The 24747-nt window shown below is 46.8% G+C and overlaps 1 protein-coding gene across 2 annotated transcripts in view; it reads right to left on the minus strand.

The window, feature by feature from the left end:
* B4GALNT2 (beta-1,4-N-acetyl-galactosaminyltransferase 2) overlaps nt 1-15072 on the minus strand; it is a 57716-nt gene extending 42644 nt beyond the window's left edge. The window contains exons 1-2 of one of the 2 annotated variants that reach the window (XM_054992952.1): nt 14997-15072; nt 9185-9385 (exon numbers count right to left, since the gene is read on the minus strand). In XM_054992952.1, the coding sequence (XP_054848927.1) occupies nt 9185-9385; nt 14997-15037 (242 nt within the window). In that variant the 5' untranslated portion in view covers nt 15038-15072. Of the gene's footprint in view, nt 1-9184; nt 9386-14996 lie in introns of those variants that run through there. The other variant, XM_054992953.1, reaches the window with a different exon arrangement.
* Nucleotides 15073-24747: the final 9675 nt, after the last annotated feature.

Consider the following 24747-nt stretch of genomic DNA (forward strand, 5'->3'; position numbering starts at 1 on the left):
GTACAGCACCAGCCCCAGGGTACGTTTTGGGGTATTTAAGCTGGTCTCTCAGACCACACATTGCCTTGGCCATTCCTATCCAGACTTCCTTGCTGTCCGTCTGTGGTTCCAGTGCTGGCACTAGACCACCCCCCTCACTGCTGTGTCTCTGCTTCGCTTCAGGATAAGTGAGTATTCCCCCTATCATCGTTGGGAACCAGCTAATGCGAACGTCTCTGTATTTCATACTCTGTGTTTCCTAGATCTTGTGTGTTCCTTGTATGCTTGTGCAAGTTTAGGCTTACGCCACACTAAATACACGTGTTTGGAACCTATTTGTAGTCTGCCTCTTTTTCACTAGAGTGTCTGGGATCGGGACCTCCGTAGACATAGGTTAAGATCCGCGCTTATTTTAAGTTACAGACTGCTAAAGCTAATTTCCCCCTTATAATAAAAAGCAGTTCTGGTAACACTGCACCCTGTCTCCCTCCGCTGGGCTGGCCAGGCTTCCCTGATAGTCAGCCATGCCACTTCTCCACTCTGTTGTCTCTCTTTCTCTCTCTCTTGCTCTCCATTCTCCTCTCCCAGCTATTCCTCACTGGCCTCTGCCAGTCCTCTTATAGGGCCTCCCTGGGGGAACTTCCATCCTCTCCCCAAGGTGTTGGACATATATTAAGGCTTGGATCCTGGACGGACGGACAGACGGATGGACAGATAGCTAGAGATTCAAAAACCAACAAGGCTTAGAGCCTATGAATGAGTTTCTGCAGTTTCCTCTTCCAACATACTTTGTAAACCACTCTGAGTGGGCATTAAGTTGTCCTGAAGGGCAGTATATAAATTGAATGTTATTGTTATTATTATTACTTCCATTTACACATTGAAAATAATTGATCTTTTACAAATGAAAGTGCTGGCAAAGAGAGCTCCACAGCAGAGGCCATCTAGTGTGCACACAACTTGTTCACAGGATCCGAGCCCATAAATCTCATTTTGAAGATCAGAAGATTTATATCCATAACAACAGCTTTCTATTTACTGTATTTACTTTGTTCACATTCCTGCTTCCAATCCGTCTTTCTCGCGCGTCCCTCTGGTCACACGGCCGCTCGAAAACCGCTTTTTTGGGCGGGACCTTTCTTCCCCGGTCATTTTTTGAGCGCACTTTCCCGTTATTTTGATCTTGCCTTATAAAGAAACATCATTGAAGATAATGATGCCTCTCTTTCCCCCACTGACAGCACTGATGGCTCTCTCCCGTTTCTTTTTTGGAAATTTGGAAGCATGTGGGAAGCTTTCGTGGGCAGTTCCTATGCAGGACAGTTCAGTGCTTGAATTTTACTGAAGTTTCACTTCCTTGGAGTGTCATTATGTTCCCAATAGTCACTGGCCGAATCCGCATTCACCCCACACCCGCATTTTCCGCTTTTGCGGGCGGGAACAAATCTTCCCGACCTTTTAAATTTTTTTTTGTTTTAAAATTACTTTTCCGTTATTTTGATATCATGATATATAGATAACGATGTCTTGTCTCTCTCATTGCCAATGCCCATGTATTTTTATTTTATTTTACTTGATTTATACCATTTTCCCCTATCCTCCATTTTCTTCTCACAACAACCTCGTGAGGTATGTTCAGCTGAGAGTGTGTGAATGGTCCAAGGTCACCCCATGAGCTTCTATGGAAGTGTGGGAATTTGAATCTGGGTGTCCCAGATCCTAGTGTAACAACAACAATAACATTTGATTTATATACCGCCCTTCAGAATGTCTTAACACCCACTCAGAGCGGTTTACAAAGTATGCTATTATTATTCCCACAACAAAACACCCTGTGAAGTGGGTGGGGCTGAGAGAGCTCCAGAGAGCTGTGACTGACGCAAGGTCACCCAGCTGGCTTCAAGTACAGGAGTGGGGAATCAAACCCGGCTCTCTAGATTAGAGTCCCGCGCTCTTAACCACTACACCAAACTGTGTTGCCAGGCCCCCCCTCCTGTTATGGGGCCCACTCTGAACTGTGCCAGTTTCCTGCTTTGCTGTTTAAGACTTTGTCAGGGGCAGCATTGCCCATGCCTGCTTCCTGCCTCTCTGCTGTTATGGACTGTGTTACCTGCACCTGTTCCCTGTCTCCTTGGACACCTACCTCACCTGGGCCTAGAGCCATGCCACTAGCAGCACAGTGCCAGCCGGAGGGACCCTCCACGAGCCTAGACAGGCACCCCCTGGTCAGTTCCCGAGGGGAGCTCCTTGCAGGATGGTCACTGGGTCTGCCCTCGCCACTAGGCAGCCTGCTAGCCAGCCTACGAGACGTGCCAAGGAAGAAGCCATGTTCCCAGGTGGCAAAGACAGTTTGCTCTGAGGCTGCCATCGCAAGACCAGGCTCCTGTCATGTCCACGGAACCCAGCCTCACCCTGCTATGCATATTGCTGGAAGCCGCCCCGGAATGGAAGCTAAGTGCCGGTTGTCCAGAACACCTAATGGACGCATGTCAATACAACCACCACATTCCAGAGCAGATGCCATCAAGACAACTCCAGCTTCCTGGCAGATTCAATCAACCCGCCTGGCACTCCCCTCCCCTCCTTTGTCCCCTCTTCCCGAGGTGTCACAATCATATATTCAGACACTAAAGTGGCCCATTAGCGATAGTTGTAGAACCATCAAGCTTTTGTTTCCCCTCCTGAGAACCACATGGAAGGCCCTTGCCTCAGGGTACGTTTTGGGTACTTAAGCAGGCTCTCCCTGTCATGAGGGGTGCGCCATTCCCCTCCTGACCCCCGACTGTCACTCTGCGTATCTAGTGCAGGCATTAGATATTACCCTGCTTTGCAGCTGCTTCTCTGCTTCTCGCCGTGATCAGGTAACGTATTGCCCCGCTTCTTCGATCTCAAGCGGGCTCCCTGCTCATGCAAATGGCTCTGTTTTTCTACTCTGTATTTCCTAGCTCTTGTATGTTCCTTGCTTGTATGTGCTATTGTAGGCATACGCAACATCTCTAGTAAACACGTTTTCTACTGATTAGTTACTGCCTCTCTATTGCATGAGTAATCCGGAAGTACAGACTCTGATATACATTGGTTAAGATCCGCACTAATTTAATCCAGATTGCGTGCTAATTTCCCCATAAAATAGCAGTTCTGGTAACAACTGGTAACACTATAACGAATATACAATGTTGGCTTTTGCGTTTACCCTGTTGCCAAGAAGGCAGGGAACACATGTATAGTCATTATGCAGTGTACAAGTTATTCTTTGTATGCATCTTGGGTATTTCTTAGCCCTTTAAAAATGTTGCAGAAACATGTACCTGGAGTCCACCAGTGGGAGCACACACTTCCCAGTTTGTATCATGCATCTGATGAAGAGAACTTGATTCTCGAAAGCTTATGCTACAATAAAATTGGTTAGTCTTAAAGGTGCTACTGGACTCTTTTTGATTTTACAATATGAGTATGAGGCTAGAAAGCAAGGTAAATGGTGGTGCCTGTTTCTTTGCCTTGCTCCAGTCAATGTCTGCGCACTTGAAGAGGAGTAGGCATCAATCAGCTGCAAAGGAGGAGAAACAGCGGGGCCAGGGTTTCCCAGAAGAGCCCCTGCTGAAGCTTGGGCCTTGGTAAGCCCTGACAATGCCAACCTCTGATGCCAGCCCTGGCTTGCCAAGGTACTTGGGAATAGTTTACTTTGGGAGATGTGGGGATTGAAGTATGTTTTGTAATATTTGTTTTTAGATCTACAAGATGAACACAGTGGAAACAAATACACAGCACAGCCTATAGCCATTCCCTAGACTGGTTTCTGCAATGTCCTCCCTCCTCCCTTGGCCTAAGCAGCATTTCCAGTTTCAGTTAACACCGAATTGGGGTCTAGGCATGCAGCAGGAGTGACGGGGTAGAGGTAGATATGCCAGTTTGCCTCTGTAAAAAAATCCATGCAAATAATTAAGAAACCAAGCACAGGGGAGCTCTGACTTTATGATTCTGGGAGCTTCTTGAATTTTTTTCCTGAGCCATGGGCACTACCTGCCACAAAATGGTTGCTTGGAAGGTGGCGGGTGCTGCTAGTCACAAAATGGTGGATTGCATAGAAATGACAGAAGTGTTTCAGAGAAGGTCTGCATGAAATCCAACATCCCAAATAGTAACTTGCCCTGCTGGGAAAAGCAAAAGCAATTACTGCTATGTTTTTCCTGGTAGAGGGAAATATCAGCTTTGATCCAGAGGGAGACAGTTGATAGCATGTTCTTTTTCCATCCAGAGCAAGAGTGCACATGTGTGTGCGGGGAAGGAAGAGGAGAGGTGAATAAGGAAAGGTCCAGTGCTGTCATTTACCTATCCAGAGCAAAGGTGTGTGTGTGTGGGTTCGCGTGCTTGCGCATGCATGCACATACATGCGCATGCATGTCTTCACACAAAAGGGAAGGCAGAGAGAAGCTGCTGCAGTGGCTTTCAAGTAAAAGAGATGACAGAAGCACTGGGAGAGAGGCGGAAAGCTACTTCAGCTTGCTTGGAGAGTGACTGTAGCACAATGGAGGGAGGGGGGAGGGAGAGAAGTTCTAGATCGCTTTACTTCCTGCTTACTTGCAATGAAGTATGTTTGTTGTTGTTATTGTTGATAATGACCTACAGGTAAGGCAGCAGTCAAAAATCTAAGATCTCTCCTGCAGTTCTATGGTGGTCAGTCCATTCCACCACCTTGGCCTTTACCGTCGCATTATGCTTCATATGTAGAGACCAAACCTCTTTCTCTGCCTCTGATTCAGACCTGATTTAAATGTGCTCCCAAAGTGGCAAAATCATCTGTCCACTCCACTTTGCAAGGGTTCAGGCATTCTACTGAAATCGGGCTGCTATAGGGGCAAAGCAGCTGCTCATGGTCAACAAGACAGGTGGGCAGAAGGTCACAGAAGTGCCAAGATGAACATAATTGTGATGTGTTCACTTCTTGTGAAAGACTCTAACCTCTCGTCCACTGTGATCAAGCCAAACACAACAACACCTCTGGGAAACCTTTGTTAATTGTTTCCCTCTTCCTTGAAGTTGAAGTCAGAGAGAGAGAGAGAGATACTTTTTTTGCTAGTTGCAGAACACTAGAGAAATTGACAGGTGAAGCTATGGGGATCTGTCCATGGAAGGGTTGTCTCTGTCTTGGACCATGCAAGTAAGGACAGCACAGTTGTGACAATAAGACTGTTCACTCACATACAGGTGTAAGATACAATACAACCACTGGCAGACTTTTGGTGGGGTACACATCATGACATGAGCACCTTTCCTAATCACCACACCTGTCTGTCTAATGTCCTCTCCCTTTAAAAAAAACCAAAGAAACACCAAAGCCCTGTGCAGATGAATTGTCTGCACTTTTACTGACCTGGCAGGGAGGAACATTTGGCACGAGTGTGTTGGCCCTGCCCCATATCTCAGCATGATTGCCAAGCTTCTGAGCTTGGTGTCTACATGAAGAGTGTACACTCCCTCCCTGTGATCAACAGGGTTTAAAAAGCAGCATTGCTGATCAGGGGGAGGCAGCGTATGCACTGAATCTTTTTCCACGCATGGGAATTGTGATCACAAACTATCGATAGTGTGGAATTGGGGGGGGGGGCAGGGCTGGCATGCCTTTAGGAGAAATCATTTGTAGCCAGGGTCAGATTGGGGGGAAGAAATGACCCTGGAAAAGGGTTCCCCAGCCCCACCCCAAGAAGGGAGGGAGCATCTGCCCAGCCAGCTCTGAGCAGGAAGTGGTTAGCCAAGCTGGGCAGCTGCAGTGAAGGTTGGGCACATCCCTTGCCACAACCAGGTGTGTCCCTTGCTGCGACCAGGTGTTTCCCTCACGATAGCAGGATTGGGCAAGGATGGACTGGGAGGGTATGTCCCTTGCTGCAGCCAGTCCTCCTTCCCCACACCTCTGGCTCGTGACTGCCCCTCTCTTTGGGCTGCAGTGGTCCTGGTGGAAGGAGGCTCAGATGGCTCCAGTGGGGCCATTGACCCACCTGGACTTTTCCTGGGGGCTTTAATGGCCAGTTTGCCCCGTTCATAGCTTTGGAATTGGATATCATCAGTATGTTGATGATACTCCACTCTAATGTGTGTCAGTCTATAGAAAACAGGACACGTTGAAGTTGACTCCGACCCCCTTGCAAGAAATCCAAGCTCTCTTGAGTCAAAGGTTCTTTAATGAGATATCCTAGCTTCAGCATATATATGTCCATAGGTTACACAGAGGCAAGTAAAAGCATCTAGCTGTACACAGGTCTCTTGTTGAGAATGACGTACTTAGTGCTTGTTACAATATATCTATCCCTCTACACAGGCCCCCCACCCCCAGTGCCCATCCAGCTGGGTATAGTCAGTGGGACAGCAGGAAGGAGCTGTCCCAAAGCCACTGCGGCGAGCCATCCCAGATAAGAGCTCAGCCGTCCAGGGAACTAGACAGCAACTGTGAAAAACAGACACATGAGAACATACTGCAATATACTCAGAGTAGGCAATATGGAGGGACTGTAGGCAACAGACCTGACAATGTGTTAGAGGTCTCGAGCTGCTGCCTGTGGCCAAATGCTGAAAAGAAACAAACTGGAACTGAACCCAGACAAGACAGAACAGAAGTGATGCTGGTTGGGAAGGTGGAGACACACCTTCAGTGGGGTTCAGCTGACCATTTCTTACTCAGTTAGAAGCCATGAGGTTATACTGAATCCAGCACTGCTGTTGGTGAAGAAAGTTAATGCAAATAATGGTTTCTTCCAACTCAGTCTAGCTTGCAAGATGGCCCCTTACCTTGACACAGCAGATCTGGCCACCTGGACCCACACCACAGTAACATTGAGACTAAAACAATGTGTCACACTCTACATACGTTAACTACATACGTTAATGGCGAGTACAGAATACCACAGCTCTGTATTGGCTATCACATGACCTTGGTCTTGGCCCCTCCTATCTATAGGACAATCTCTCCCTCTCTCTCTGCGCCACCATGACAACTTTATCCACTTGATCAGGGCTTTCTGCAGGTGCCATCCTGCAAATGGGCAAAATCAACACCTGCTCCCTGTTGTGGCCTTCACTTACAGAATGGCCTACCTCATCAAGGTCTGTTCTGCATGGTTTTTTTTTAAATCAGTTCTGGCCCCATACTGCATTGATTTATTTCCAGAGTTCTGCACGCACTGTCAAAATACCCCAATCCAGTCTCCAAAGTGCTTCCCAGACTTTTTCCAGTTCCACATGGAGAAAAGCTGTATCTGTCGCAGAACTTCTCTTTCCCTGGCTTTTTTGCAGCTTTTCTCCCTGTGCTCATACCCTGATGGTCCCCCCCCGCCGCCCAGCAAAGTTAACCCGGGGCTTTTTTGACGTGCTGAATGCTTTCTTAGGTGTGAGACCTGGCCTTGGCTTTCATTCTCCGCTTTATTCCGCTGCATTCTGATTGGTTGAACAACAATCAATCCAGTTTTTTTCCTGATCTTTAAAAAAATTAAATAGCAACATTGCAATGTTGGAACTGTAAGGAAAAATACCCTTGCAACTGCAGGGGAGGGGGATAATGCTGCAATGCGGCTAACACAAAAACTCTGCAGAGAGCCCTGAATCTAAAATGATCTTTTAAAAGTTCTCACCTGTGCTTTCTGTACTTTTTAGTCCATTCTTTTTTGGGTTTAAAAGAAACACAGCAAGGTTACAACATTGGTGCCATTAAAAAAAGACCAAAAAATCCTTGCAAGATTCCTCAGCAACCAACAGCGGGAACTGTCTTGTTCTCCACTGACGTACTGAGGAAACTGATAAGCCCTCTGTCAGGCTCCACACCAGGGGTGTTAAAGCCTGGAGGGGGGCTCGCCCTCCAGTTGACCCACACATCAGGTTCAGCTTGGGGTAAGCCTCAGAATTGTAGGAAGGAGTGGGTTTACATCACCCCTGCACCCTGTCTCCCTCCGCTGGGCTGGCCAGGCTTCCCTGATAGTCAGCCATGCCACTTCTCCACTCTGTTGTCTCTCTTTCTCTCTCTCTTGCTCTCCATTCTCCTCTCCCAGCTATTCCTCACTGGCCTCTGCCAGTCCTCTTATAGGGCCTCCCTGGGGGGACTTCCACCCTCTCCCCAAGGTGTTGGACATATATTAAGGCTTGGATCCTGGACGGACGGACAGATAGCTAGAGATTCAAAAACCAACAAGGCTTAGAGCCTATGAATGAGTTTCTGCAGTTTCCTCTTCCAACATACTTTGTAAACCACTCTGAGTGGGCATTAAGTTGTCCTGAAGGGCAGTATATAAATTGAATGTTATTGTTATTATTATTACTTCCATTTACACATTGAAAATAATTGATCTTGTACAAATGAAAGTGCTGGCAAAGAGAGCTCCACAGCAGAGGCCATCTAGTGTGCACACAACTTGTTCACAGGATCCGAGCCCATAAATCTCATTTTGAAGATCAGAAGATTTATATCCATAACGACAGCTTTCTATTTACTGTAGAACCTGAAATTTTATTGTAACTGTCAATCAAATCATCACCATAGCTTGCCAACAATCAGCTACTGCACTCAGGGGCGGTGTTAGTGAGTCCGGGGCCTTGGCAAAGTCCAAGGTGGGGGTCCCAGAATCACTGTCATCCCATCACTGAGTCCCCCTGCCAGGGCCAAACAAGAGGTGGCCCTAATACTGTGTGAGGTGGGCAGGAGCCACTGCTGCCACAAGAAGCCAGCTGTCTCAGAGCCAAGCTACAAGTGACGAATTACACTTGCCTGGCAAGTGAACAGACTCACGTGTATTCCTCCCTGTTCACTTGCCATTCACTTGCTCTCCACTTGATCAAGTTGAGCGTAAGTGAATGGCAAGTGAACAAGGAGGAATACATGTGAATCTGTTCACTTGCCAGGCAAGTGTAATTCGTCACTTGTAGCTTGGCTGTAAGTCCCAGGCAGGGCATGTGCAAATGCTGACAGAAGCCTGCTCTTCTTTTTCCCTCTCCTAGGAGCAGTGGAGCTGTGGGTAGTTGTCCTCCCCTGAAGTGTGGAGCCCGGAATAGCTGACTGCAATAATATTGTTGGCACAGTGTACAGTGGTATCGAGCCTCGATTATACAACAATAGCCAATGTTCAACGGGAAGATTGTAAAGTAAGGGAGACAGAAAGCACCTTCATCTCGTTCTACTTTCCAAATTTAAATACTTGGAAAGGAAAGTTGTGCTTGCAGAACCTACCAGATTCCATCAAATTGAAACAGGGATTTATATTTTTCTGTGGACAAAAGCTTCAAAGGCAGCTCAGCTTCTGTTGTTGTTTTCTGTTTTGGTGTAGAAGTGGTGTCCCATTCCCTTTCAGCTTTGACTTGTTTCCCTTTGCGTATGGACATGTAGAACACGATACCCGAACACAAGAGAATTATGCAGATGCACTTATAGCTGTAGGAGAGACAGTGCCGAGAATCAGTTACAAACCAGTTCAACAGTTTTTCAACCCGGGTAAAACACACAGCATCAACATTAAGGTTGGTCATTTCTCCTACAGAAAGAATTTTTTGCCTCCACGGGTCCAACTGATACAATGAACCATCTCCACAGTTTGTCTTACTAGGTAAACCTGTCTCAGGCTTCAAGCTCTCACTAAGAATAAGGAAATACAATTTGTAAATAATTCTGGAGGGGTTGCCGTGTTCACCGACTGCAGCAAGAATAAAACAGGTGCATTGGGGCATTTAGAAGACTAACAAAATATTGGCTTGGATCACACCAAAAGTGTTCATGGACTTTCTGTCCCCCCTCCCCTGTCACTCCAAAACACCCCTTGAAATGGTGCTCCTGGGGGACAGGAGACCATCTAGAACAACTAGGGGAGACTGGAGTTCTGGAAGGGGAGAACTGGTGAAAGCTGCCCTTCCCCTTGGGCAGATGGAAATTTTAGGTAGGATCCAGTATAAGCTTTTATTCCAGTATAAGCTTTTGAGGACTAGCGCTTGATTCATCAGATGCAAGGTAGTGGATCTTTGCGAGGCAGACATTTATATATGAGGTTATGAGGGGGGAAAACTACAATCAAGGGACATTGAAATGTAAAAAGTACCTTGGAGAACTGTAATTATATAAAATTCAAATGTTAACCATTTCCCCATTTATCCTCCCATCAACCCAATGAAGTAGGCTACATTGAGAAAATGATTAGCTGAAGCAAGCTGCATATTGGAATGGGAATTGGAAGCCAAGGCGCTCTGGTTCTAGTCTGATGCTTTAACCACTATATCACATTACACTAATGGCCAAAATTGTGGAAACCCTTTGGAAAAAGTGCATTTTTTAGGTTTGATGACTCATAACACCACTTTTTTTTTGAATACCATAAAATTATATATCAATGGAAAGATAATTTAATCAAGAATGTAATGCAACAAAGTCTGTTCAATTATCTGTATTCTATCAAATGTTATAGCCAAATAACCAGGAAAAGGAAGCACAACTTGCTTAGGTTGATATGAAGTAACTTTCCTTCATTTGAATGTAGCCAATGAGCATGAGTCTTTGCGAGCCAATCAGGTGTCATCTTGTTTTGGCAATGAGCCAATCAGGTCACAGTAGGATTCAGCTATTGAGGTCATGTATTGGAGCTGAGAGGAGGTCATTTGTCAGTGTGTTATGTGATTGCTATCAAATTAGTTGATTTGTTTTGTGGTCTTTCATTTAGTGACCTTATAAAACGTAATAAAATTAAAGAAATGGCACAAAGAGTTGACTGGTCACCCAGAAAGTGACGTAAAATAGTACTATTAAGTGAACAAGGCTACAGTTATGAAGAAATTAGAAGAAAAATTGGTGGAAACTTAACCAAAGGTGGCATTTCTAAATTTTTGAAGAGGTATAAGGCAACTGAGAGCCAAGCTACAAGTGACGCCTTACACAGGTTGGACACATGTCAGCTTACCTCAAGTTTTGATGGGAAATGTAGGCATCCTGGTTCTACAGTTTGGCTATCCATTACAGCTGCAAGACCAGGATGCCTACATTTCCCATCAAAACTTGAGGGAAGCTGACAAGTGTCCAACCTGTGTCAGGCGTCACTTGTAGCTTGGCTCTCAAGTCACTACAAAACCAAACTGGTAAAGGCAGGAAAAGGTGCACACAAGCAAGGGATGATAGAAGAATTGAGAGACTCAGAGCCAAGCTACAAGTGATGCCTTACACAGGTTGGACACTTGTCAGCTTACCTCAAGTTTTGATGGGAAATGTAGGTGTCCTGGTTTTACAGCTGCAATACCAAGATTCCTACATTTCCCATCAAAACTTGAGGGAAGCTGACAAGTGTCCAACCTGTGTCAGGTGTCACTTGTAGCTTAGCTCTGAGCCTAGGTGACAGAAGAAAATCATACAGAATGAAATGAAGCTGGTGAAAGAGCGAGTCATCTTCTTTTCACCACCCCAAAAAGACTATGCTGAGGATCATGGGACCGACAAGTATAAAAGCCATGTAAGATGAGTGTTCTTGTAGGGAATTGGTGAGATTGAGTGAAAACATTGGCTGGATCCAACCCTAAGTTTAGAAGCAGTTCCTATAGAAGTAAAATCAAAAAGAGTCCAATAGCACCTTTAAGACTAACCAATTTTATTGTAGAATAAGCTTTCGAGAATCACAGTTCTCTTCGTCAGATGCATGGAGGGCAAAAAGAAACTGGTCAGATATAGAGGAGGAGAGGGGAGGGCGGAGTAGATGCAAACAGCTCCTTCTGATACGGAGATGCAAACAGCTCCTTCTGACATGGAGATCAGTTTGCTTCTGTTAAGGAAATCAGTTACCTCTGATAATGAGATAACCATTCATAGTCCCTATTCAGTCCCAGCTTGACAGAATCAAATTTACATATGAATTCCAATTCAGCAGCTTCCCATTGGATTTTGTTTTTGAAAGGTTTCTGTTGAACTACAGTGACCTTTAAGTCTTTGATGGAATGTCCTGGTAGATTGAAGTGTTCTCCCACTGGTTTCTGGACGTTGCCATTTCGAATGTCAGATTTGTGTCCATTTATTCTTTTGCGTAGAAGTTGGCTCGTTTGTCCAATGTACAAAGCAGATGGATATTGTTGGCACATGTTGCAGGGCCTGGTACCTGTGCTGGTGACTCTGCTAGCCAATTCATGATTGTAAGTGAGAAGTTCCTTTAGGAACTAACAACAGAACACCACTGGTTGTCACCTATAGTTCCCAGCTCAAACCCATCCAACGTATCATCAGTGAGCTACAGCCCATCCTGGAAAATGATACCTCTCTCTCAGAAGCCCTGGGTGGAAGACCTCTCCTTGCCTACAGACAGCCCCCCAACCTTAAACAACTTCTCACTTACAATCATGAATCGGCTAGCAGAGTCACCAGCACAGGTACCAGGCCCTGCAACAGACCCAGATGCCAGCTCTGCCCTTATATCTACCCAGGGAATACAATTACAGGACCCAATGGCATCAACTACACTGTCTCTGGCTCTTGCAGCTGCTCATCCTCCAATGTGATATATGCCCTTTGACTCTGTCAAGCTGGGACTGAATAGGGACTATGAATGGTTCTCTCATTATCAGAGGTAAGTAACTGATTTCCTTAACAGAAGCAAACTGATCTCCATATCAGAAGGAGCTGTTTGCATTTACTCCGCCCTCCCCTCTCCTCCTCTATATCTGACCAGTTTCTTTTTGCCCTCCATGCATCTGACGAAGAGAACTGTGATTCTCAAAAGGTTATGCTACAATAAAATTGGTTAGTCTTAAAGGTGCTACTGGACTCTTTTTGATTTTGCTACTACAGACTAACACGGCTAACTCCTCTGGACCTATAGAAGTAGATATAGTTGAAAACCACTGATTTAAATGCATTTACAAAGTGCACGTGCACAGATAAGATTCCCTCAAACATGTATGAGACTTCTGAACACCTATCACGTGATTGTGCAGGATGCAAATTAATATGAAGCCCAACCAAATCTGATCAACATGAGTAAAACATGCCACCAGCTAACAGACAAGATGATAATTATTGGCTTGGATCCAGTTAACATTTCCATTCAGTCTTCTATTCCGGACTATAGCTCCTGTTCCACAGGGCACTTGTCCATGCAGGTTCCACGGTTCCCAGCAGGGCCATCCCTCTGCCCCAGGCATGGCCCCTGCCAGTCGGCCTGGGCAGGCACCAAACCTCCAGCCAGCCAACCAACCAGCTCGATGGATACGCCCCAAGCTGCTGGACAGCCCAGCCAATGCACCTCAAGCTGCTGGATAGCCGTGAGCCACTGGACAGTCTGGCAACCTGGGTGGTGGCATTGGGGCGAGGGGACTGCTTGCTTTCAGTGGCCCTGGCACTTCTGCCATCTGGAGCCCTAGGCAATCACCTCTACCTTTTGGGGTCATCAAAGAGGAGCCTCCCTTCCTTTTTCACCAGCAGAAAAACTGCTTGTATCCAACCCTTTAAGCAAACACATGTGGGGCCCAGCACAGCAGGGCCACAAAATGCAGGATCCTTGATTATATGTTGGAGTCAATCCATGTACAGTTTGTACATGTGCAGGCTCTTTCTCAAGTTCTGCTGAAGATGCAGGTAATGGCAGGTGTGACAGGCACAATCCCACTTGCCGTTGATACACATGGAATGACTTCATACATTTAATAAACTGGACTGTGGCCCATAACCACATATACCAGTAAAGGTGTTCATATTGTGTGGAATTACATTTCCTAACAGGATTCAAAAAGGATCTGCATTTCCTTGCTTGCCAGGAGTGCTAATATTTTGCATATCTTTCTGTAACTTTCTGTTGTATTCGCTCATCTTGGCCTATGCAAAAAAGAAAGAAAAGAAAAAAGAGGATGGCCCTCACCCATTCTGAATAACATTTCTCCCCCTATTTATTTTTATTTTATTTAATTTATATCCCACCTTTCTTCCCAGTGGAGAGCAGCTTACATAGTTCTACTCTTCTCCAATTTATCTTCATCATGACCCTGTGAGCTAGGTTAGGCTGTGAGTGTGTGACTGGCCCAAGGTAACCCAGTAAGCTTCCATGAGAGTGGGGATTCAAACCTGGGTCTCCTAGTCCAACACTCTAACCACTACACTTCACGCCATACCACACCACACTATAAAAACATCAACTGAATGGACAGATACTCCAATGCATCTGATGAAGTGAATTCTGACTCACAAAAGCTTATGCTGGAATAATTTTTATAAGTCTTTAAAGAGCCCACGGGGACACCTATTTTACTGTTTTCTTTCATCTTGCAGAACAGATGAACCTGGCCTCCTCCCTCTTGCGCTTGCCCTGGGGCGTTGTGGCCTCTAGCAATAAGTAGGAGGAAGTGCTATTGAATATTCCCCTACAGGCAGAAAACTGTCTGGGGCCGACTTTGGCAACAACAGGATAAAAGGTCACTTCATCCATTATGTCAGGGAGAAGCATTTACCCCAAAGGCCTATAGTGGAGATGGTACGTAACTGATTTGTTATACCCCAAAACTCAATGAACCAGAAGTGTGAGACAATTATACTGACAAACACTCTTGGAGATTCCCCCCAAATTAAAAAAAAACAACAGCTTGCATTCCTGGGTGCCAAAAAAAGCTGACAAAGAGGCAAAAAGGTGCCCAAAATTCTCTCTCAGTCTCCTTGCAGTACAATCCTTAGCAAAGTTATACCCTTCTAAGTTCATTAAAGTAAATGCATTTAGACGGGTGTAACTCAGCTTTGGATTGCGTTGTTGCAGAGGTCTGGTGTTTCATTTGCCAAGGAAGAATCTCCCCTTATCGCACTCCCATCCCCACAGGAACAAACTCCAACATCTGGCAAAAGGAGAAAATCCAACCACCATGAGAATTACTTCCAAAGACATCTCAATCAGGCATGCTTTTCACTTTCAACAAAAGTCCACTCCACAGAGAAAAACTGGAGATCTTTTTTTTAAAAAAACATATCCACTGCAAAAAAAACAAAAAACAAAAAACCTCCTTCTATTGCAATCACTGGCATAAGTATTGCAAAAGTCACTCACCTCCGTAACTTCAAAAGCACACGGAAAACACACCCCTCCATTCTCAGAAAGCTTCCAACAGCGCACAGCAGGCAAAGAGCTGCTGAACTGTAAGCAAGTACCTATGAACTCCACCCACACAGGTGTATCTACACTCCATCCTTGTATCTAGTGCTGAAATCCCCTTAGCTCCACCTCCACCCACTGGGCTGTAGCCAGGAGTCTCCAGGCATCTGCTGTCCAGCAGCCCCACCTGTCCACAGGTATAGCAGATATTTTCCTTTTTCAAAGGGGAGTAATTTCATGCGCTGGTCTCAATAGTTAAGGATATATTTGTTCTGGGCCACCCTCCTGAGTGTGTTTAAACTACATTGAGAAATCTCTTTGCTGTGGCTTGCAGATATATTTTTGGATTGTTTTTATTTCCACCTGACCCAAGTCAAATAGGAATGTGCCAGCTTGGGCAGCTGATAAAAACAGAAGTATTATTCACTCCTCAATGCGATGAGGGTTCTTTGAGTCTTCTCGTTTGGGGAGGATATTGGGTCTTTTGCTCATTGGTCCAGGCATGTCTCAAAATTTTAGGATTCAGTCATAAGGAATCCAGATCCAACTGGTTTCCCTAATCCTGAGAAACAGTGGTCCTGTGCATCCTCCAATATGGACAGGATGTTTTGCACAGCCTGCTTGCACAGGCATCCCTATGGAGCACATAAGGAGCTTAATGATGCATGACCTCATTCCTCGATGTGGTCAGTTGTTCCTTCTCTAGCCACTAGAGGAGACCTGTCTGTGGAAACCTATTTGTCATAATTCCAGAGGGGTAGCCCTGTTAGTCTGTTGTAGCAACAATAAGCAGGAGTCTAGTGGCACCTTAAAGACGTACAAGGCTTTACTTTGGCCTAAACTTCTGTGAACCATGCTGGAATAAAATCTTTGTCTTTGAGGTGCTACTAGACCCCAGTCGGGGCACTGCTTTCACACACACTGAATAATGCACTTTCAATCCACTTTCAATGCGCTTTAGCAGTCATTTGCCTTGCATGCAGAAAGTCTCAGGTTCAGTCCCCAGCATCACCAGTTAAAAGGATCAGGAAGCAGGTAATGTGAAAGACCTCTGCCTGAATCCTTGAAGAGTCTCTGCCAGGCGATACTGACCTGGATAGATGATAATGGTATGACTCAGGATAAGGCACTTTTGTGTCTGTATTCCTGCAGTACTTTAAAAAGCATACCAGGCATCATCATTGACAGTACAGGACAGAGTAATAATGAGTGAAAACATGCAATTATTTTCCAAGTGGTAACTTATCGCTGTGGGAAGGGAAAGTGGCATGGTATAGCCTGATCTTGTCAAATCTCAGAAGCTAAACAGGGTCAGTACTTGGATGGGAGACCACCAAAGAAGACTCTGCAGAGGAAGGCAATGGCAAACCACCTCTGCTTCTCACTTGCCTTGAAAGCCCCAGCAGGAGTCACCATAGGTCAGTTGTCTTTTTGCTAGTTGCAGAACACTAGAGAAATTGACAGGTGAAGCTATGGGGATCTGTCAATGGAAGGGTTGTCTCTGTCTTGGACCATGCAAGTAAGGACAGCACCGTTGTGACAATAAGACTGTTCACTCACATACAGGTGTAAGATACAATACAACCACTGGCAGACTTTTGGTGGGGTACACATCATGACATGAGCACCTTTCCTAATCACCACACCTGTCTGTCTAATGTCCTCTCCCTTTTAAAAAAACCAAAGAAACACCAAAGCCCTGTGCAGATGAATTGTCTGCACTTTTACTGACCTTGCAGGGAGGAACATTTGGCACGAGTGTGTTGGCCCTGCCCCATATCTCAGCATGATTGCCAAGCTTCTGAGCTTGGTGTCTACATGAAGAGTGTACACTCCCTCCCTGTGATCAACAGGGTTTAAAAAGCAGCATTGCTGATCAGGGGGAGGCAGCGTATGCACTGAATCTTTTTCCACGCATGGGAATTGTGATCACAAACTATCGATAGTGTGGAATTGGGGGGGGGCAGGGCTGGCATGCCTTTAGGAGAAATCATTTGTAGCCAGGGTCAGATTGGGGGGAAGAAATGACCCTGGAAAAGGGTTCCCCAGCCCCACCCCAAGAAGGGAGGGAGCATCTGCCCAGCCAGCTCTGAGCAGGAAGTGGTTAGCCAAGCTGGGCAGCTGCAGTGAAGGTTGGGCACATCCCTTGCCACAACCAGGTGTGTCCCTTGCCGCGACCAGGTGTTTCCCTCACGATAGCAGGATTGGGCAAGGATGGGCTGGGAGGGTATGTCCCTTGCTGCAGCCAGTCCTCCTTCCCCACACCTCTGGCTCGTGACTGCCCCTCTCTTTGGGCTGCAGTGGTCCTGGTGGAAGGAGGCTCAGATGGCTCCAGTGGGGCCATCGACCCACCTGGACTTTTCCTGGGGGCTTTAATGGCCAGTTTGCCCCGTTCATAGCTTTGGAATTGGATATCATCAGTATGTTGATGATACTCCACTCTAATGTGTGTCAGTCTATAGAAAACAGGACACGTTGAAGTTGACTCCGACCCCCTTGCAGCAAGAAATCCAAGCTCTCTTGAGTCAAAGGTTCTTTAATGAGATATCCTAGCTTCAGCATATATATGTCCATAGGTTACACAGAGGCAAGTAAAAGCATCTAGCTGTACACAGGTCTCTTGTTGAGAATGACGTACTGAGTGCTTGTTACAATATATCTATCCCTCTACACAGGCCCCCCACCCCCGGTGCCCATCCAGCTGGGTATAGTCAGTGGGACAGCAGGAAGGAGCTGTCCCAAAGCCGCTGCGGCGAGCCATCCCAGATAAGAGCTCAGCCGTCCAGGGAACTAGACAGCAACTGTGAAAAACAGACACATGAGAACATACTGCAATATACTCAGAGTAGGCAATATGGAGGGACTGTAGGCAACAGACCTGACAATGTGTTAGAGGTCTCGAGCTGCTGCCTGTGGCCAAATGCTGAAAAGAAACAAACTGGAACTGAACCCAGACAAGACAGAACAGAAGTGATGCTGGTTGGGAAGGTGGAGACACACCTTCAGTGGGGTTCAGCTGACCATTTCTTACTCAGTTAGAAGCCATGAGGTTATACTGAATCCAGCACTGCTGTTGGTGAAGAAAGTTAATGCAAATGGTTTCTTCCAAGTCTCAGGCTCAGTCCCCAGCATCACCAGTTAAAAGGATCAGGAAGCAGGTAATGTGAAAGACCTCTGCCTGAATCCTTGAAGAGTCTCTGCCAGGCGATACTGACCTGGATAGACGATAATGGTATGACTCAGGATAAGACACTTTTGTGTCTCTATTCCAGCAGTACTTTAAAAAGCATACCAGGCATCATCATTGACAGTACTGGACAGAGTAATAATGAGTGAAAACATGCAATTATTTTCCAAGTGGTAACTTATCGCTGTGGGAAGGGAAAGTGGCATGGTATAGCCTGATCTTGTCAAATCTCAGAAGCTAAACAGGGTCAGTACTTGGATGGGAGACCACCAAAGAAGACTCTGCAGAGGAAGGCAATGGCAAACCACCTCTGCTTCTCACTTGCCTTGAAAGCCCCAGCAGGAGTCACCATAGGTCAGTTGTCAGAGATGCTTTAGGCTTATCCTGCATTGGGTAGGGGATTGGTCTAGAAGTTCTGTATGGCCCCTTCCAACTCTGATTCTGTGACACATTTTACACACACACAACTTATCACAGCATGCATATAAACAATCACTTGGTGAACATGCCAAAGGTCAAAGGTCAACGGTCAATGTGGTATGGTGGCTGAAGTTTCAGACTGGGGCTGGGAAGATCTTTACATCAGGATCTCTAGAATATGCTCAAAATCTGCTTTTTGCCTCTTTTTATTTTGTGACATCTGGCCCGATGAAGATTCTAGGGAACTCAAAGCTTGCACATTGTTATTAGTCATTGGGTTGGTAGTACAGTCTTGTGAGGGCCCCTCTCCAACTACAGATCCCATGGATCAAATTCTGCATCTCCTACTTTCTGGCTGGATGGGGGTTGCAAAAACTCCATAATTACCTTTCTGCTGCTGGTTTGCAACCAGGGCTTGAATCCTTATGTGGGGCTCTTCTTAATCCACATTATTCAGCTGCCCCTACCCCTGTATCAAAAGTCTGTCTTGCATCCAACTTTTCACCCCATATAATATGTTAGGGCTTCAGTCACTGGAGGGACACACCAAAGAAAAAGTAGATGTAATTGTTTCTTGCCAAATAGACAGAGGTATTTTTCCTAACTTCCCTTTAAGCTCTCTAATAACTCTTACTGCCTGCTGCATCTCCCACCTAGCCCCAAGGATCATGTGTAAACTCCCCTTCTCTTACATTTCTGATATGGATGTGTTACCAGAACTGCTCTTTGTTATAAGGGGAAATTAGCTTTAGCAGTCTGTAACTAAAATTAGCGCGGATCTGACCTATATATACCGAGGTCCCGATTCCAGACACTCTAGTGAAAAGGAGGCAGACTACAGATAAGTTCCAAACACGTGTATTTAGTGTGGCGTGAGCCTAAACTTGCACAAGCATACAAGAGAACACACAAGATCTGAGAAATACAGAGTAGGAAATGCAGAGACTTTTGCATTAGCTGGTTCCCAACGATGGTGGGGGATACTCACTTATCCTGAGGCGAAGTAGAGACACGACAGCGAGGGTGGCCCAATGCCAGCACTGGGACCACAGACGGACAGCAAGGGGTTCTGGATAGGATGGCCTGAGCACCGAGTGGTCTGGGAGACCAGCTTAAATACCCCAAAACGTACCCTGGGGCAGGTGCTGTACTTGGTGGTTCTCACAGATTAAAACAAAGGTTCTAATGGGTTACTGAATGGCTTGGATGGGCCACTTTGGTAATCTGATTGTGATAAGTGACACCTCAGGAAGAGGGGACAAAAGAGGGAGGGGGAAATCCAAGTGGGCTGAAAGGATGTTCCAGCGGACAGGGCTTGTCCTGATGTCATCAGCTCTGGAATGCGGAGGTTTCTTTGAGATGCATTCTCTAAGTGCTTGGGATGGTCGGCACTTAGTTCCTTCTCCTGGGCGGCTCCTAAGATATGCAGAGCGGGGCGAGGTACTCTCGCTGCGGACGTGGTGTGCCCGCTTCGCCGAAATGGCTTCTCAAAGCAGTCTTCTTCCCTGGGTCTTCTGGCTGCCTGAGAACATGGATGCCGGCTGGGCATAGCTGGGGCTGGATAGCAGGCTGCCCGGTAGCGAGGGCAAGCTCGGGGATCGACCCGCGAGAGGCTCCAGGCGGGAACTGACCAGGGAGCGCCTAGCCAGGCTCACTGGAGGTTTCCCCGGCAGGCGCCTGGCTGCTAGCAGCGGCTTGGGCCCATATGAGGCAGGCTTCCATGGAGGCAGGGGGAACAGCACTTTAAAACACAGTCCAAGGCAGGGGACAGGCACGGTCCGTGGCAGATGGCAATGCAGGCACGGGGCACACTTGTAATAATGTCCAAACATACACTGGGAAATCCAGGTACAGGTCAGGGCAGGGCTGCCCAGAAAAAGAGTCCTTTGTGCAGTTAACCAAACATGGAGTCAGTGAACTACACAGTCTATTGCAGCAGCAAGGTAATTAACACGGAGGCAGGAAACTGACACGTGTACCAGAACACACACGTGCAGGGCAGTCTTTGGTGCAGCAGTAAAACAGCAACGCAGGAAACTTTAACACAGTCCATGGCAGGCTTTAAAGCATGAGAGGGGGCCTACTTGGCAACAATTCCCCCCCTCGGGGACCACGTGACGTCAGGCACGTGGCTCCCCGAACTTGACTTCAAAGGCGAGGTGGTCGGCAATGTCCGGTGTTCGGGCTTCGAGCGAAGAAGGAGTGGGAAGGGAAGGAGGAGGAGGCGTCACTCAAAAATTTAGTTTGGAGAACCACCTAACCGAATAAGTGCAGTTTGGATCAGCCAATGGGCTGCAGGTCTCTGGGTTCACACCTGGAGGTGTGCTAAGTGCAACCGTCAGAATAAATAGCAATAATTCATAAGCAATAGCAATTCATAGTGATATAAGCAGCAATGAGCAATTCATGTATATAAGCAGCAACAATTCATATTTCGTCAACTCATGACTAGAGATAATTCATACTCAATTCAGGGTGGATTAAAAGCACTAAAACCAGGAGCAATTCATATACATGGATCAATTCATAAGCATAAGATTAAAAGCAAAGGCAATTCATGGGTCAATTCATGAATGCAGGATTAAAAGCAATTCATACAAGACAAAAGTGAAATGTGCAAGCAAGGCATAGACCAATTCATCGAGGGTGGAACAATTCATAGGTGATTAAAACCATAAATATATATATATATATATGATTAAAAACAATAATTCAGGGAGTTAAAACCAATTCATAGATAAAAGCAGCAGTGGTAAAAGCAAGTGCAGGGAAATAATTCATGAGGGTAAGCGATGGAAGGGCTCATAGGGGGCAGAAAAATAAACTTCGCAATTAAAAAACCAATTCATACAGTCAGGTTAAAACCAAATTCATAAAGTTTAAAATCAGTAATTAAATAACCTTTAAAAGAGACCGTTCAGGAGGGGTCTCAGTTAAAACCAAATTCATAAAATGATAAATAGGCTAAAATCACTTCGGCGGAGGGAGTCAGGTTAAAAGGCAATTCATGAGGTTAAAAGCAAATTCATAGGAGTAAAATTGATAGGGGGTGATTAAAAGATCCCAGTTCATGGGAGGATCATGGGCGCACTTGCAATAGATAGAGTGAGGGATTAATTCGGGGCTAAATTCATAGGGGTGAAATTCATGAAAGCAATGGCAAGAAATTCATAGAGACTTAAAACAATAGAGTGGCAAAGATCACAGACGGCTCAGTCCGCAGTACAGCTGCTGGACTGGGTTGCATATATACAGGAACCCGCAAATGTCTTTGAAAGAGATCCGCATAGACTTAGCTGAGCTAAATATAACCCAGAGGCTGCCGCAGTGCACTCCCTATCTGGAGGCCGGTAGCAAGGGTTGGAATGCATGGCTACAACTGTGGATCGATCCCTCCCCCTCTCTCTCACGTGCCAGACGAAGCATTGCCGTCTGGACTGCTCCTGCAGCCGGAGGCTTAGCAATCATGGATTCGGTCAACATTGAGACTCTCGCTAATAAGTTTGCCCATGTCACGACTAGCATCTCCGACTTAGGTAAACCGGTGGTGCAGTCCCTAAATTCCATTTCAAATGGGCAACACAAGATCAGCTCCATTTTAGTTAACTGGGAGAGTCAAATTGAAAGAGACTTTTCTCTGCTGCTCAAAGGAACACAGTCTTTTGAACGCAACGTGTCAGGTTTCCCCGGCAGGCGCCCGGCTGCTAGCAGCGGCTTGGGCCCATATGAGGCAGGCTTCCATGGAGGCAGGGGGAACAGCACTTTAAAACACAGTCCAAGGCAGGGGACAGGCACGGTCCGTGGCAGATGGCAATGCAGGCACGGGGCACACTTGACGGGGGTTTCCTTCAGGGGAGGCACGGCCCTCAAAGCCAAAGCCGACCATCATGCGAAAGCGTGGGTCTGGCAGGTGAGACCCCGAATCTATGTAGATGCGGGATCTTCACCAGCACGGCTGTGAAATGTTTTCAAACAAAGAAATCACCTTATTTGGTGGTTTCAACGTTGGAAGAATGCATTCACTTTTGGGCTAAAGCCTCTCCAAACACTTTCACACACAGCAAATCTCTTTTGCCTGTGCAATTTTTTTCCCGAACATGCGGCTTACACCTCCAATTAAGAATCGCCTTCGCTGGTGGTCCTATTTGGCTTTGGTTGCCGTGTTTCCCCCTAGGGTCCCAACTGTGGGGCCCGCCTAATGAAGTTAAAGAATAGAACTGAAAAAAAAAACTCTTAACCTTTATATATATATATATATATATATATATATATATATATATATATATATATATATTCTGCCGTTACTTTTATACTAGAGCTACAAAGGTCTGGTCTAAGGGGACATAGGGTGTCTCTGGCCCAGGGTGGAGGGACATCTGGCGAATCACTGGGCAGAGGGGGGCTGGACTGGCGGCTGTTCCCCCAGGATCATACACAGGCGGGGCGGTTTGGAGCGGCTTCCCTTTCCATTCCTTTAATTGAGAGGCATGGAAGTATTTTAGCCAAGTACCTCCTGTCTTCCTCTGGATGGCTACCTGATAGACGGCTGGAGAGACTCTTTTCGTGATTGGGACGGGGCCTTGCCATTTGGCCGCTAACGAGTGTGCCTTCTGTGAGAACTTCCTATATAAAACGAGCTGTGCTTCCTCCCACTGCCTCGGGTTCCTGACCCATCCTAGTTTGCGGTCCATATCCTTCTGAGCGGTGCCTAACTTCTGGGCCACTTGCATGTGGACGGCGTGTATGGATGAGATGAGGTCCTGAACCCAGGCGTCATTAATTACTACGGGTTGCATATCAGAAGGGAGCTGCGTGTCTAGCCAGAAGGCTTCTGGGAGCTGCATTTTCCGTCCTGTCATGACCATATGGGGCGTGAGTCCGTGAACCGCGGTGGTGCCTCTGATGGCCATTAGAATTATGGGGAGTTTTTCATCCCAGTCTCTCCCGGAGGAGCGAACCATCTTGCGGAGAGCCTCCTTGAGGGTCCGGTTGGTTCTTTCTATGGCGCCGGAAGCCTGGGGATGGCCGGCTATGTGAAAGCGTTGTTGGATGCCTAATGCCTTGCAAAGTTCCTGGGTGACTTCTCCAATAAAATGTGAGCCCAAATCGGAATCCATGACTCGTACAGTGCCCCATCTCGAGAATACATTATTGAACAGTAGTTTGGCCGTGGTGGCTGCAGTGTTATGCTTACACGGGAATGCCTCGACCCATTTACTAAAGGGATCTATGACAGTGAGACAGTAGTGATTGCCGTGGGGAGTGGGAGGAAGGGGGCCGATAAAGTCGATTTGTATACGAGCCCAGGGTCCATCAATTCTCTGATGCTGGAGGGGAGCTCTAGGTCCAGTTGGGTCTGCATTGACCATAGCGCAGGACAGACAGTTGTCCACCCATTGTGCTACTTCGGTACGCATGCTAGGCCACCAACCAACCTCTTTGACCCTCTCCAGAGTCAGGTCCTTGCCTCGGTGTCCCTGCTCGTGGACAAACTGAATCAGGTCGGCCCTGACTTCCAGTGGCACTACCCAGTGGCGTTCACCGGCCGTATCTACTGCCCAGACTATGCCTTCCTCTTTTCGGATCACTAGTCTTCCTGTCTGGTCTCTTCCTGCGGCTAGGAGGTCAGCTACTTCTGGGTCGAATATCTGCAGTTGGGCTAGGTCTAGTGTACCTGTGGTTCCCTGAACCTGGTTGCGGGCTTGTGCCCGGGTGGTGACAGGGTGGAGGGGACAATCTGGGGCTGGTTCCGGTAAGGGAGCATTTTCTGTGGCGGCTGCCTTGGCTGCAAGGTCTGCCTGGTCATTCCAATAGGCGGTCTCTGAGTTCGTCTTTTGGTGTCCTTTAACATGTGTGACCTGCGTTGGACCTGTACGAGACTGAAGGAGTGTGGCCACGTGTTGCCACAGCTGTAGGTGGGCTACGGGTTTCCCATCGCTGGTTCTCCACCCCTGATTCTGCCATACCGGGAGCCAGACCGTGGCGGCTTTGGCCGTCCAATCTGAGTCTGTGTAAATGGCGAGTGGGCTTTCTGGGGGCTCAAACTCAAGCACTGCCAGAAGCGCTCGTACCTCAGCCGCTTGGCTGGAATGGGGGTGG

Source organism: Eublepharis macularius, chromosome 12 (genome assembly GCF_028583425.1).
Source record: "Eublepharis macularius isolate TG4126 chromosome 12, MPM_Emac_v1.0, whole genome shotgun sequence".
Taxonomy (NCBI): domain Eukaryota; kingdom Metazoa; phylum Chordata; class Lepidosauria; order Squamata; family Eublepharidae; genus Eublepharis; species Eublepharis macularius.